This window comes from Filicampus tigris, chromosome 19 (genome assembly GCF_054856515.1).
Source record: "Filicampus tigris isolate MCC_2025a chromosome 19, RoL_Ftig_1.0, whole genome shotgun sequence".
NCBI lineage: Eukaryota > Metazoa > Chordata > Actinopteri > Syngnathiformes > Syngnathidae > Filicampus > Filicampus tigris.
The window spans coordinates 4599980-4615404 of NC_141235.1; the positions used below are offsets into that span (position 1 = coordinate 4599980).

General features: G+C 42.9%; 1 protein-coding gene across 1 annotated transcript; it reads left to right on the forward strand.

Annotated features, from left to right (window-relative positions):
• Positions 1-138: 138 nt before the first annotated feature.
• On the forward strand, positions 139-15390 carry LOC147129013 (poly(ADP-ribose) glycohydrolase). Its single transcript, XM_086017509.1, has 17 exons — positions 139-584; positions 681-757; positions 826-1487; positions 1754-1870; positions 2241-2327; positions 2508-2582; positions 4882-4974; positions 5853-6007; positions 7425-7504; positions 7589-7649; positions 7727-7802; positions 9280-9427; positions 11430-11508; positions 12219-12327; positions 13220-13325; positions 14306-14434; positions 14868-15390. Exons 2-17 carry the CDS (start codon positions 682-684, stop codon positions 14993-14995), a joined length of 2181 nt encoding a protein of 726 aa, XP_085873635.1. The 5' UTR covers positions 139-584; position 681; the 3' UTR covers positions 14996-15390.
• The last annotated feature ends 35 nt before the right edge of the window (positions 15391-15425 follow it).

Genomic DNA, 15425 nt, shown 5'->3' on the forward strand with positions numbered 1-15425 from the left:
AAATTAGAATAGAAATATTTTTAAAAATTAAGTTTTAATTTACATTTATACTTTTTACGCATTTATACATTTATTGTGCTAAAATACAAAGGGGATACCTTCTGTTTCGGCGTTTAACTATCGCGACAATATACGAGATCTTACGTCACGTAGCACGGAAGTCTTACAGTTTGAAGTTCACCACAAATCAATAACGTTGAGCAGTGTTCATGTTCGTTTCTTTGCGTTCCAACTTAATATCTCTCGTTTGGGCAGAAAGCGTTAAGTCTTTCATAATGTTTCCAGTTCACCTATGCCAAACCGGGTGTTCACTGTGTGACTTTGTTTTAAAGCTAGGTATGAGCTAGGTTCACTCACCTCAATGTCTCGGCTTTTTATTTACCTCAAGCACCAGCTAAATAAATCAGCCTAATTCTACAGGCCGAACAATGCTATTGTATCATATCGCTGACAAACTCAACAAAATGTCCGAGTAGCCTAGCAACGCGGTTAACATTTACCGAGACGTGTTCAGGACACATTTGTGTTTCATAAACTGTTCATTTGGCTGGAAACGAAGCAACTGGTCGTCGTCAAGTTTCCTTGTGAGTACAAATACTTGAGTGGGTCATCTTGTGTGACTTTGGAACGTGTTTCTTTACTGTGCTCATATTTGTTACTTTCTTTCGCGCATTTTACAGAATGACAGACTTTGAACCTTCAGTAAAGAGAGCCCGGATTGAAGCCTCAACGAATACATCAAAACCATCTCACCAAGGTACATTTCCCAATAATTCACTAGTTTACATTTGTTGTTGAAACAAAACGTGTATTTCTCTGCCACAGTGTCAACATTATGCAAACACAACAATAATAATGGGACATTAGATCGAGAACAGAATAGCAAAGAGATGAATTCGAGAACGAAGGCTGACATGGATGGTTTACGAGGCGTCAAGACAAAAAGTTCCCATCGCAGGATCGGCTCCAGGCAGCAACTGTCCAGAAACACTCTGGAAAGATGGTTACTGAAGCCCACCCCAAATCCAAGCACTTCTGAAGTGATGGTTGAAGAAGGCCCTCAAAGCTCCCGAGGTCACTCTCATGGTGGTCACAATGCTGTCTCGGACTCTGATGAAGACACACAACCTCTATCACCTCAAGACCTGGACTGCAGCGCCCTTGTCCCTGCCCTGTCAATGGATTCAGAAAGTCAACACATGTTTCATTCTGACGGTTCAGAGAAACGGGAAGTGGCGTCAGGCTCCACAAGCTCGGGGTGCTTTCTCAAAGCCAAAATTACAGACTTCTTTTCAGGGGCTTCATCCGCAGGCACGATACGAGACAAGCATGATAGGTACTGTGAAAATCAAGACACCGATGAGGAAGATGAACCCGAAGCCACCGTGCTCGGGACGCCGGTCGGCGAGCTACGGCGGATGCCCCAGTGCGGCGGACCACTTCCTCCGCTAAAAGACATTCCTGGCGTCCACACTGTGATGATAAGGGTTTGAGATGCTACATCATCACCTCAATGAAACATACATTACTCACAAAAGGTTTGGGGTATTCAGCTTTCGGATGAAATTTCAGGAGGAACCTAAAATGCACTAGAAACTTTAAAATTATTTCCATCTTCCAGTCTTTCAGTACCTCTGTTGTCACCTATTAAGCTTAATGTATTTTGCCTGAAAGCCGAATATCCCCACATTTTTGTGAGTAGTGTACATATTATTATTTTTTACAAGATGTTTCCTTTCCCTGTTTTTGACAGACAGATCTATTTGGTCATGCAACTGTTCCATATCCTGCCACATTTATTGATACTTGGGATGATGTTCATGTCAAAATGCCCTGTTCAAGCAGAAATCTATTTCCAGTGCAAGATGAGGTAATGTCACACTAATCCATCCACTCTCCCATCCATCCATTTTCGACAGTTTTATACTTTTTCCTCATTAGGATCATGGGTAAGCTGCAGTCCAATCTCGGGTCATTCTGTAAGAAAATTAGCCTACACACTGAAGGTGTTGCCAGCTTTTCACAGGGCACATACTGTCAAACAACCATTCACACTCACATTTACACCGATGGACAAGAGTCTTCAATGAAGCTAACGGGCGCATTTTTTGTCGTAGTACACAGAGGAATAATAATGTATCTTTAACGAATGTTTGTAAAATGGTCTTTTCAAGGCTCTTAGTATAAATGAATTGTATTATTGTTATTACACACCTCTAAGCAAGTTTCTCCTCCCTCAGGAAACACGAGAACTCCAGAACAAGAGTCGATGGGAGCTGATTAAGCAGACTTTGACGAGAAGAATTAGAAGCTCTCACGAGTTGAAGGTAAGTTTCTTGACCATCGTGCTGTTGTTGTTGTCATTACCACATTACGCCTTTAGGTGGCGGCCTTATTCTACAAAACGAGTCTGACTCGCTATGTTAGACTAAACCGATGTAGATTAGTTGCTTGTTTTTTTTCTCTTTGAATGATTGAAAAACAATCTTTTTAAAAATGTGTTGCAGAATGCATTATTGAAATACTGCGCTTCTACTGCCAAGAAGTGGGACTTCACTGCATTACATTTGTACTGCACTAAGGTAAATCATATACAGGTACTGTACGACAGTACAGTATATTGATTGCTTTTGACTACTCAATGAAGATTGATAGATTCTCTATACCACTTGTCGGGTTGGGTTGTATGGTTAGAAAATAAGATGGAGCCTTTCCCAGCTGACTTGCTGAGAGGCGTTGTAAACAGTCGACTGGTCACCAGGCACTCTCATTCACATCTATAAATTTAGAGTCTAGAGTTTAACCTAATATACTTTTTTTTTTTTTAGTGTGGGAGGAAGCTGGAGTACCTGGGAACTGAGCCTAATTATCTTTGTAAAGACAGATTAGTGGGTGCATTTCATGTCATCTCATGCAAAATGTTTTTTTCTTTTCTTTTTTTTTTTTTCCAGTTAAAAGGTAAATGAAATAATCACACAAGCCCACTCACAGCAAGTTGACGGACAAAATACATGTCAGTGTTTTCTTAAAGGCCATTCATCATGTGAGGGTTTGATGCACCCCTCCATTCCCCGCCCCCTTTTGTACATGCGTCACTGTACCACGAAGGGCTGCGCTGACTGTCTGACTGAAAACGTGGTGTGAATATTTCAGTTGTTCAGTCAAGACAGTCGCCTGACACTAGGTAATGGGAGAAATCTCTCCTGAACTTGTACACATGAGAAATCTTAGGTGTTATTTTCTCCAAGAGAGAGGCCATTCACTCACACTCATGCCTGCCGCAGCATCATGTACACATCACATTTTGATGCTAAAAAAGTACATGGATTTTTTTTTTCCCCTCCACATGGATGCGGTGATGAAAAATGTGTTGCTGTCAATCTGGGGGGAAAAAAAACACAAACTGTAATGGATTTCGCACGAGAAGAATGTTGCCACCCTTCACAAGCAAAGTGGGCGTGTGGAGCAATAATTTAATCTCTTGCCCAAAAGGTCACTTTTGGTAACTTGTCAAGAAGGAAAATGGCTGACATTAGGAAACGCTTTACCCCGCCCCCTTTTCAGTGTTGATTCAATCAGGCGTCACATGCATGTCATAAATCATGTTAGAATGGGGGGGGGGTGGTTGGGGGGAAATCTAGAGGAAAGTCTACACACCGTTGTTCAAATGCTAGGTTTTTGTGATATAAAAAACAAAACAAAAAATCCGACCAAGATATACATGTAGTTTCAAAACTCACCACCACTAATGTTGAGCTGTACAACCTTGGAAAAAATGGTGGTGCAACTGGGGCCTTAGACACGGAACATCCTACGAGAACATCTGAAGTTTATTTATAAGTATAATCAGGGAGCATTTTGTGTCAATATTTGTTTCTCAGACTACAGGAGACAGTGAAGCGGCATGCCTTTGAGTGTCAGAGCGAAGTAGACATGAGTGGCACGGAGTGACGGGCCCGGCGCCTCCCTTGAATATTCATCTCAGTTCGCACACTCTTCACGCATAACAAAAACCGTTGATGGACAGTTTTCCTCGGCCGTATTTACGAGCTTGCGTTTGTGTGTGTGTGTTATTTGCCGAGGCAGCCAAGCAGATTGTTTTACTGCTCGGACCTGTGGGGAATAGAAACAGAAGGCACACACACACACTCGCGTGCACGCAACCCTCTTGACTATTTTGTCAGTTTGGCGTGATGTACAGGCCTGCACAGTTAGTTCAGCTGATTTAATGCACAGCCTGGCTCTGATTTAAAAGGGCTCGGCCTCGTACCGGCTTGGCTCCATTCGCCGCCTCGCCCTAGCCAAGTGCCTTCATTCATCACAGCGAGCTCATTACTTAGGACAGTGTTTAGTCAGGCTTCCTTTGCCATGGTACAAATGTCCCCGGCCCCTCGGCCTGGCAAGTCCTCCACTACCCTTGGCCATTTGCATTTACACCACCACCACTCGAAAGAGTCTTTAATGACTTGGCTCGGCATAGCACTACTGATGAGATCGCTCTTGATTGATCTTTTTGACATTTGTGTGAGTGTAAACATGTCACGTATTTAATAAGACATGTCTCCCTATTTGGCTATCAGTTGTTACTCATTTGGTTTTGGTATGATCTTTACATTTTGGAATTGGGAGGTGTGTTAAAAAGCATTGGAATTATACACTAATAGCCTATTACTGCCTCTGTGAAAAGGACTGTAATCATTTTAATCATATGTAGATTTAAAATAATCTTAAATGCTTGGATTAGACAGTTTTTTTTTTTGTTGTAAAATTAGACATTTCATCCTTATCTTGCTAATAATGTCACATGTGAGTTTAGTGACAAGACGTAAACATAAACAGATATTCTCTCTTTTGCTTTCTCCCTCACTCTCTCCTTCCAAGGTCCTGGAGCCTGCCGCCGCGGAGCATCTGTTTGGCTCCCTGCTGCCAAACCTGGTGCAATTAGCGCTAAGGGCGTCGGAGCTGTGCACCAAGGTAACAGCCATCACTAACCACAAATTCACTTGACCGCAAAAGAGCCTGCATTCATGCACCGCAATGGCCGCGAAGTGACCCAGAGGGTCACACACACAGCATGACAGATAATCCCAAACGGCATTCGAAGTATGAGGTCGTGGAGCCTCGCTATTGACGTTCCCATGTTAACGTTCTTTATGGGCATTGTGGTCCAGTTTTGTGCATCTCAGGGGATTTGAAGATGATAATTCCTTAATTAAATTTACATAAACATGTTTCTAGCTGGGTTGATTAAACATTAAATCTGTCATCAAATAGCCCCTTTCACACTGCCTGTAAACGATAACATTTTTCTATTTGTGCCCCCCTCTAGTTTTTGATCCTCTGTATAAACAGCATAGATGTGGAATGGGGCGCCAAAGGTGTAGTTTCACACTTCTGTTACTTTGTGTGTGTGTTTTTTTTTTTTTTTTTTTTTTGCATGCAGCACAAGGGGACATACCAAGTTACCTTAAATTACATAAAATATCATACAAATATGTCTGATATGTAATGTAATTATTACTATAAATATAGTATACTACAGACTATATAGGAATGGAACTCCGTCATAAAATGAGGGCCCCCTGATGTGGCAATTTCTACATAATCGCCATGAAAGAGGCTTGTCTGTGAACCTATAAAGCTGAACAACAGCTGTACTTACTTTCTACTGTATATTTGAGGCCGTGTATATTTGAGGCCCTTGATTGTAACCATGATTCAAGAGGCGGGCAAAAGTGGCACCAAATTAGTCCCCTTACATGACATCCTTCAACATCTCATTTGGCAAATGGACTAAATCAATGATTTTGACCTTGCTCCGCGGTCGTGCCGCTCTGCTCCTTCTTTTCCAGCCTATACCCCTCCTCAAGAGGAGCACCAGCCACTCCATCAGCATGTCGCAGGAGCAGGTGGCCTGCTTGCTCGCCAACGCCTTCTTTTGCACCTTCCCGCGCCGCAACTCTCGTCGCAGCGAGTACGGCAACTACCCGGACATCAACTTCTTCAGGTAACGCTAAAGCCTGATAGCTGGCTGGAAGATGTCATGCATAATAAGTCAGTAGATTGCCGCACAGACATGCCCCCCCCAATCTCTTATGGCATTGCAGTGTAATTACCTTAATGGAGGAGAAAATTAGATTAGCATCGAGTCAGACGGAGAATGCCATTGGCTGTTTGCTAGGAGACAGTGACAGTGTGCAGTCGCATCACTACAGTGTTCATTCACGTCAAGGTTTTGTTCTTGTGATATGCAAGCAAACAAATCCTGTGCTTCTCAAATGATAATATGCAAACTTAATTAGAATTTTTTCTAAATTGTTTTTTTGGTGGTATAAATTATGATTTTTTTTTTTTTAATGTTCACTAAGCTGGAGTCCTGTGCGATCATCGTTTTGCTTGAGTTTTGAGGCATATTTTTTTTCCAAGGAATTTTGGTTGAACTCCAAATCGCACAACTTTTGTGGTTCCACTCTACATTATATAATCCTATGTGAATTGTACATTCCCCTTCAGACCATATTGCCTTCTGTCATCACTTAAAAGCCTGCTCTCACCAGCAAGTCAAGTCAAAGACACTTTACCCTCAGGACTGTACGACGCAGGATTGTTGCTACCGGCCTCTGGTGGAAACGCAAAATGAGACTCTGATGAATGAGATTTTCGCTCCGCTCAAGGGGCTTTCAGAACATCAAGCTTTTGTCATTTCATTTCCCCCCCCCTCACATGAAAATGCCTACAACATGCTCAGGAGTGAGATGGCGTCTTTAATGTGCATTCAAAACTTTGCCACTAGCAGCATTGTATATATTAGCTGTCAGGAAAGCAGGGTTGACCTCACGCTTCCGTGCTTTAAAAGCAATGCAGAATGTCCTCTTAATGTATCCCCAAGGAGGAGGCCCAGGCTCCAGCTATTGCTTTTTCTGTGTGTGTGAGCGTGCAACGAAACAGCACAAGTGATGGTGAGCCTGAAGCGATTCAATTGTGGCCACAGCGGAGGAAATCCTACATAATCGGCGGGTGACTGAAAGGGAAGGCTGAGTGAGGGGTGAACTAATTCTTAGCAAATGCTGAAGCATGACTGAACTCACGTGGAAGCAGTGGATAACTCTCATCTCTGTGACACTTTAATCTCCATTTACTAGTTGTCACCAACAACTCCCTTGCTTAAAAAACATTCTATTTTTTTTTTAAATAAATGAACATATGTCGAATGAAATGCAATGCAAAAGCTATATCGAAGATTCACTTTTGATTGACGCTGATAGCTAGTAGTTTACGTTGTGGTGTATCTGCTCTTGTAACGACTTCAATTGCATAATACATAGGAAGAAATGAGGCGAATATATTCAAAACATTTGAATACATTTATGAATAGAACAAATAAATACTACATGAAATCTGACATGCCATCATTTTGCCTCCAGGCTTTTTGAGGGGTCTTCATCCAGGAAGATTGAGAAGTTAAAAACTCTAATGTGCTACTTCAAAAGTGTCACAGAGCATAGTAAGTTTTTCTTTTATTTCCACTACCAATATGCTAAATGATACATGAAGACAAATGTATTCCCTCCATTTTGGTGCTTTTCAGAGCCTACTGGTTTGGTGACATTTACACGAAAAAGCCTGGATAATCTTCCAGATTGGGAAAGGTGTAGTTGATTTATTTTGATCATTTTCATATAAGATAATTTTTCAAATACAATATTTATTTATTTTTTGATTTTAGCTCAGAGACTCTGCTCACAAAGCTGTACATTGCATCTGACGGAACCATTGAGGATGATGGTTATGGAATGCTTCAGGTAAGATGGAGACGTAGCATAGAACAGGGATTGTCAAAATGTGGTGCGCCTGGCACTTGTGGTACGCAAGCTCTTTCCTGAGAATCACTAAATTAGATGTTGAAATGGTCTAATTCAGCGTTTTTTTTTTTTGTTTAAGAGGAAGTGAAGTCAAACATTTTCTTTGCAATATTATGTTCAATGCTCCCCCACTAATCTAAACACAGCATTCTGATTGATATTGCATTTGTGGAATAGGAATTAAAAAGGAAATTCACCTGTTTTTGACAGTGACAGTGCCTCAGGGCTCATGTAACGAGCAATCACGACTCACTTGTTGTCTGGGTTTGGTCATGTGATGTTTGCAGGCTGAGCCCTTAGGCACTGCGATGTCATTTTCAGTCGAGAACATTTTTGACATGACTTCCCCTTTAAGTAGAGTTCATTGTATTTATCTTTTGAGCGTAAATGCATTTGCAATTTTGCTTTTAAACGATTAGATATATTTTTTATTCATTAAAAAAAAAAATTGTGTGTGATGCATTTTAATTGAATCATTATTTGCTTTTCCCATGTTAAATGTCAAAACGGTGCCTAAAGTTTCAGTGGCTTACAATAATATAAAACATACCGCTTATGTACTCGTATCTTCCTGGATTTTTTTTTTTGTTTCCATTTTTGGACAATCTCCATTAGGGTTCATTGACAAATCCCACTTTTGTGGGTTGCGTATAAAAGGCGCAAATGGATAGTGAAATCCCCGGTCTGCTGCAGCTCTGATGCGGCACGTTTGTGGGATCTCTGTCTGAAACAGGCTAGAGTCACTACATTCTGTATCTTTTCATCCAAAATGCTTACCTCTGCTGAAAGGGCCTCCGAGGGGGTGCGTCGGGGCCGGGGTCGAGGTCTCCGAGCCCACTCCGCTTTCCACATCAGCCGCACTTCCTGCTCTCTTGTCAGGATGGCCCGCTCTGCTTTTCACCTTTTGTTTGCCTTCAGTCGCCACTAGCTGACAGCTGACGAGTGCCCATGACCAGCCCCCGGGAACGCCGCGGCCCAGATTGATGTCTGCTCCACCGGGGTGGGGGCGGGGCGGCTGGTGTGCTGACAGCCTGTCAAAGTAGACTTTGGCGGTCTGGCTGACTGTCCTCAGAGTTGAGTGACCAGTTTGGGGACATCCGCCCCGAAAACGTCTTCCTTCCAGGGGTTGTGACGGGGGTTGCTCCCGGCTGTCTGCAGGCCAATGAGCAACAACTGACAGTCTTCAAATTGAGAATTATATCTTCCGCATGGCTGCTTTCTGACTTGTATATGTCTGAGCAGAAACAACGGACCCTTAGAGCTGGTCCTACTTGAAACGCTACAAAAGATGTCAAATGCTCTACTCAGCAGCGGGTCGCTTAGGACCTGAGGACTCTAGCGCTATTCCGATGGGCAACAAATTGCAGAGACAGCCTACTTCTTCTGGGTTGTGATTCGTGTTTTTTGGGGGTTTTAGGTTGATTTTGCCAATCAGTTCGTGGGCGGAGGTGTCACCAGTTCAGGCCTCGTTCAAGAGGAGATCCGCTTCCTCATCAACCCTGAGCTTATCGTGTCTCGCCTCTTTACTGAAGCTCTGGATCATGACGAGTGTCTGATCATCACAGGTGAGTACGTTAGAACGATGTCATCGGCCTATGTGAAAATGATCATTTTATCCTGATTGATTACGCTGTTCTCGTCCATCTAATAACTGAAAAAACTTGTTCGGGCCTTCTGTTGACTCCATCTCCAGTTTTCTTGTCACACGTCCTACTCTTGATTGTCTGCGAAGAGCCTGATTGGCGGGGCGGAGTTGAAGCTCGCCTGATTGTTGTGCTGTGTAATTCCCACTGAATGTCCTTCAGGATTGAGTGGCGGCAGCATGGCGAGCAAGGGTCGGGACAAATCGACAGCGGCCGTGACGAGCGCGAGTCTCGGGGAGTCCCAGCACGAGATCGTCAGCCTCCTGCTGAGACTCCAATTTTTGTTTACTCAGTTTTTAGTCGTGACACAATCAGACTTTGGCGGCTGCTTGATTGCGTCCATGAAAGATGGACGCAATCAATATAGTCTAGAAGAAAACTGCACAACAAACTGGTGCTGCTATGATGAATGATGTCTATTTGTCCAATAATGCGTCAACGATCAGCCAGTGCAGGAAGTTGGGACTTAATTTAAAACACAATTCATAGAAAGAGGAGTAATGTATGCCGACTGAGTGAATGGAATCGTGGGTGATTTTAGGATTTGGCATGAAACGTTGCGGCAAGTGGGCGGGACTAAAACAGGAAGTACAGAACTAGAGGGCCCTCACTCTGACAGTACTCCATGAATTTACAAAGCCAAGTTCAAGCAAAAGGAGTAATATGTGCCGACTGGGAGCATGGAACCATTATTTGAAGATCCCAACATTGAGCGTAAGCACCAGAGGCGTCACCGTCACAGAAACCATTCAAGCCACAGCGTTTCCTTCAGGAAGGCACCTTCAAGTTTCTCCTGCTTACGCTTGCACTCTAGCCACCACTTAACTTGATTACCGGAGCCCGGAATTAAATATATCTGGAAGACCTGCCCAAGACCTGCTCCGCTAATGGACAACCCCATTCCATCATTTTTATTAAACCCCGCCTCGTATCTCTCTTGTCCCTGTTACGGCATGAGAGCCGTAGCTACATTGTGGCCGTGTAGTAAATCATTTTATCCTGTGATGCTTTTTGGCACACATAGGAGGGAATGTAATGGATTTTCCTGCCCCACTGAAATCTACAAAAGTGCTCAGGCCTAATTGAATTGATTAAGATTACTGGCCGACATCAGGGCGGTCAAACCTAGAAGTAGTACCAAGGAGAAGTTGTGTGATTCTCTCCATTGCAGAAATTACACTGGATTAATACGTTATTTTAAAATGCTTTTAAAAAAATCTTTAAATTTCAGATTAAACTGATTTTTTTAATGTGCAGTTATCCGTAAATACTATACTCACCTTATACTGCCTCCTTGTGGCCAAGGTCGGGCACACCAGAAGGAGCAGCACAATGAATTAGATTGCAGCATTAAATCATGATACACAAACGGTTCACCCGCACACAAACCATTCTTTACATTTGACTAAACTATGTTTTTATAAGGTTTAATAGAGTGTTATTTTTTTCTTTAATAAACTCGTGAAAAAAAAGGGTTCTTTGGGGGGTGGATGTAACAGATTAAATTTGCTGTCAACCTTCTTTATTGTTTTAATGCCTCCTGGCTAATGCCAGATGTTTTGCAGGCCACACTAAGTAACGTGGCCGGCCGAATCTGTCCCACAGGCCTCTTGCTCCAGAGATTCGCTCCCCCTCCTCGACGCGCTCTACTTGCAGACCAAGCCCCCACCGCTAATCACTTGGTTTATCCACTGCAGTGTGTGCAGCGTCTCAGCGAGTGCACTTGACAGCCAGTGTCCTAATGAGCTCTAATGAGAACTCAGCCCTTATGTTTTAACCATGAATACTTCAGATAACATTTCTATTTGTCCATCACCTTTATTACTCAGGTGAAGGTGGGAATTGTCTTTGACTCTGTCACATTAAAAAAACAAAAGCATTCAATTAATACCATGCCGAATGCATGTGTGCTTTTACTTTGCAGGTACACAGCAGTACAGTAAATACACAGGTTACGCACAGACGTACAAATTTGTTGGCAGCCATCAAGACACCACTCCCAGGTATTTAACCAAACCCCACTTGATGTAAAGACCCCGAAGCACTATTTTTATCCCTTGCATGTCAGGCTGTATTTGACATGCAAGCAATGTGGCGACATTTCTGTGATTTAGGTCCATCCGTATGACCTTGGCGCAGACTGAAATGCATCAACAAGTGTGTTGGATGGATTACCATGAAGCCGCAAATTGGAAAGATTTATGGTTTTGAGTCAAACCGTTCCCTTTAGTTTATGACCGTAGTGTATATACATACGGTGTGTATATATATATATATATATATATATATATATATATTTAAATGTATCCCCCAAAATTCAGTCCATCGTGCTTCTTGTTTTCTGATACTGAAAATTGGTTCTATGTACGCTAAATCACGACCAATTTTTTTCACTAGACATATTGCACGGTAATTTGTCATGTGCTGTCATAAGCTACACAGTTTCATGAGAATTTAGTAGGAAATCACACAAAAGTTTTTTTTACACAAGGTACATCTTCATTTTTTTTTTTTTACTAAATACTGTATTGTACCAAAAACTAGCAACAACGGAAAGAACTTAGGTTCCTTCCTATGTTCCTATGATAGTTAAGAAAATGAAATAAAAAAAAAAGGTCATAAATATAAAGGTGATTTCTAAACTTGCTGACAGTGATTTTTGCCTATTTTGCCACAATTTTGTTCATATGATGCAACAAAACATTCGTTTCAGAGACAACTGGCAAAGAAGATGCACAGAGATCGTGGCGATCGACGCTTTGCCGTTCAGGAACTACCTGGAACAGTTTCATCCAGAAGGAATAGAACGGGAGCTCAATAAGGTTCTTTTTGTTTGTTTTTATTTGCTGGTTTGGCCTTAAGCTTATAATCAGTTTTCTTCCAGTGCTGCTCGACATAATATTAGCAGTAGTATAATGTAGTGGTATAATATTTCCTCTTTCTTTTTTCCACAGTAGTGCATAGTAGCTTCGATGTGATCATTAGCAGCAGCACCAGATCATTGGCTCGTGTTTATGGTTCACAATGTAAATATTTGAGAAGCCCATGTGTTCCAAACAGATGGGATCATAACATGTGTATGCATTTTGAATTTAAAAAAAAAAAAAAAAAAGATTGTCTGTGAATGCAGCGGTCTTCCCAGGTAGAGATATCCATAACGGGAAATGAAGACATTGGTGATGTCAAGTCTGCCGTCAGACGGCTCGGGAGGTGTTTGACAGATCCGACAAGGTTGTGAGGAATGCACCAGCATAAGGATCAATCTCTTTTGGAATACTGTATTTTCCGGGTAGATGCCCGGCGGATTTATGAGCGGTCAAAAGGGCGGGGGCGGTCCATGCTGTCTCTTTGCTTGAAGTCTGGTGTGAAAACGAATGTGCTGAGTTCAGCCTGCTATTTGCAACTGGCCGCGCGGCCCACTCATGGTGCTGCCATCCGTGGCTGTAGAAGTGTAATGACATACGGTTGATATATGATGTAAATGTATGTTAGGCCTGGCTGATTAACCTGTATGTGCTCATGCGTTGAATGACTTTTCAAGCGCAGGCCTGCAGGCAAATAGAATGATTAATTTTCAGAATTGCTTCATCACATGTCCATTGACTTTGTGTTGTGTGGAACTGTAGTGTTTGGCACACATTTTTGATTGTCTTCAACATGTTAAATTGTGTATTGTATTTTTTTTAATATGTCAACCCTTTTTCTCTCTTGCAGGCTTACTGTGGCTTTGCCCGCCCCGGTGAGCACAGCGACAACCTTTCCGCAGTGGCTACGGGAAACTGGGGCTGCGGGGTCTTTGGTGGCGACGCGCGCCTTAAAGGCAAGTTGTGACGGAACACGGCTCAAATTCTCTCCTCGCCGATCGGCTCCCTGCATAGAAGGCAATAAATGTCAGGATGAGCGGCTCCAGCGCTCGAGTGCAGTCGTTTGTCTTGCGGGAATACATTCATTTACTTATGGCCTATTCATCGCCTTCCTCCTATTGATCAAGTGACAGAGCTAATACGGTTCATTAATAGTGAAATTGATCGCCAGCACTAGTCCATCAATCTGCGACTTGCTCTTTTGCCTCAGCTTTCCGCCATGAGGAGAGTGGATGCTGGAAGCTGCCATAGTCCGTGCACACCTCCATGCATATTTGTAAATCATGTGGAGTGACGTGCAGGCCTCCATAGGCCCGATCATCTACTGTCTGCTTAATGATATGCCTCCTGGAGAAATCTTTGTAATTGTGATGGCGGTTCTCCTCCCAGCTCTTCCTTGCTTTCTTGTAGTATAATCTAATTGGGCGGTAATTGAAGAAAAAGAGTGCAGTGCGGGGATTTATATTTTTTTTAACTTCAGCTAAACACTCACTTAAATTGTGTACCCCTGGGTTTTATGCATGCCTAATTTAATAAGATCCCTGACTGACATTGTCAGAGAGTGGCAGTATTAATTCAACAATTTATTACCGTGGTTGCAATTTACCATGGTGTATAACTCCACTGCGTCATATTGTGAGCTACTACAATTAATAATAATAAGGTATCATAACTAATGACTTGGCTGCTGAGTGTATTTTCCGTCTCTTTAAATATTCACATCTCAGTGGGAGTTAAAACCATTCCCCAGTTTACCCCCCCCTCGGCAGTGAGACTGTTGTCTTTTAATTTCATGTAACTAAACTAAACTATTCCGACAACCGCATACTTGCATATAGATTATACAAGTTGTTTCAAACTTTCTTGACATGTGGCGAAACATTTTGCGGCACCCCTAGCCGAGCTGTAAAACCGACTCCCTTTCTTCCCGACCCAGCGCTGCTGCAGATGCTGGCAGCTGCCGAGGCGGGACGCGACGTGGCTTATTTCACCTTCGGAGACAGCCAGCTCATGACAGATGTCCACGACATGCACTCGTTCCTCACGCAGAGGTGCTTCACTGTTGGTGAGGGGCTCGCCGTGGTGTCCCACCTGCATCTTGTTTATACACAACCTTTTGCTTTTTTCACCTGAAGGACCGCACTCCTCATGAAGAAAAATAAATAAATAACGTGCAGACCTCCCCCAAGTCCGAGCACTCCTAAACATGTCCACCAGACTCATTTGATTGAAATTCTGATGACCATCTGGGCTACCCTATTCCACTCCGGTCTTGGTGTTGGTGGTAATGTGCTTCAGGTCACTGAGTGAACTAAGCCTACACTAAGTGTACTGTTAGAAAAAATAAAAAATAAAAAACGCAACTCGTGAACCATAATTTAGTACTGTGTTCCTGCTAACAAACTAATAAGCCAACACATGGTGTTAAAAACAAACTAACCAAACCACTAGTCAAAATTGCTAGGTGTGTTTTGTTTTAATTTTTGTTTCCATTGCAGGGGAGGTGTACGATTTGATGCTCCAGTACTACAGCGACGTGTGCAAGGGCTGCAGCAATCGGCGCCCTGACGTCAGCCTCTACTCCTTCATCTACAGACAGGTCGGCTCCACCCCGCCTACCCAGTAACTCCCGCCAGACGACACGTCCCTGCGGATGACTCTTACTGTCAGGTGACCCGTGAGTCACTGTGCCTTTGGAATTAGAAATCACACATACGCAATTGAAACCCTTCTCACTTTGGAACACAGTCAGTTTATAATGGTAGTTCACGCAAATGTCTACCGCCGGCAGTCCAAAACTGAACTGGAGGAGGTGATTTGTGTGAATGATCTGGACGGTGTTTATTTTTTGCTGCTAATTTGCCAGTACAACAAGTGTGATTTTTGAAGCAAAGGTTGCCATCTGTCTTCTGTCATCTTGCCTTTTCTTTTTACACCCACACAAATCCAGCCTAATTGAATTGGCTGTCAGAAATCGAGTTAGAGGCTAACTAGAACGGGCATTAGAAAGCTTGGGAGTCATCCGGGGAGGGGGGGGGGGGGGGGGGGGGGCGTAA

What these genes read in the sequence shown, in the direction of transcription:
- LOC147129013 (XM_086017509.1), top strand. Translation starts at nt 682, where the DNA reads ATGACAGACTTTGAACCTTCAGTAAAGAGAGCCCGGATTGAAGCCTCA. An exon ending in CGTCGGAGCTGTGCACCAAG is followed by an intron (nt 4,975 to 5,852) that starts GTAACAGCCATC and finishes CTTCTTTTCCAG; the next exon opens with CCTATACCCCTCCTCAAGAG. An exon ending in CGAGTGTCTGATCATCACAG is followed by an intron (nt 9,428 to 11,429) that starts GTGAGTACGTTA and finishes TTTACTTTGCAG; the next exon opens with GTACACAGCAGTACAGTAAA.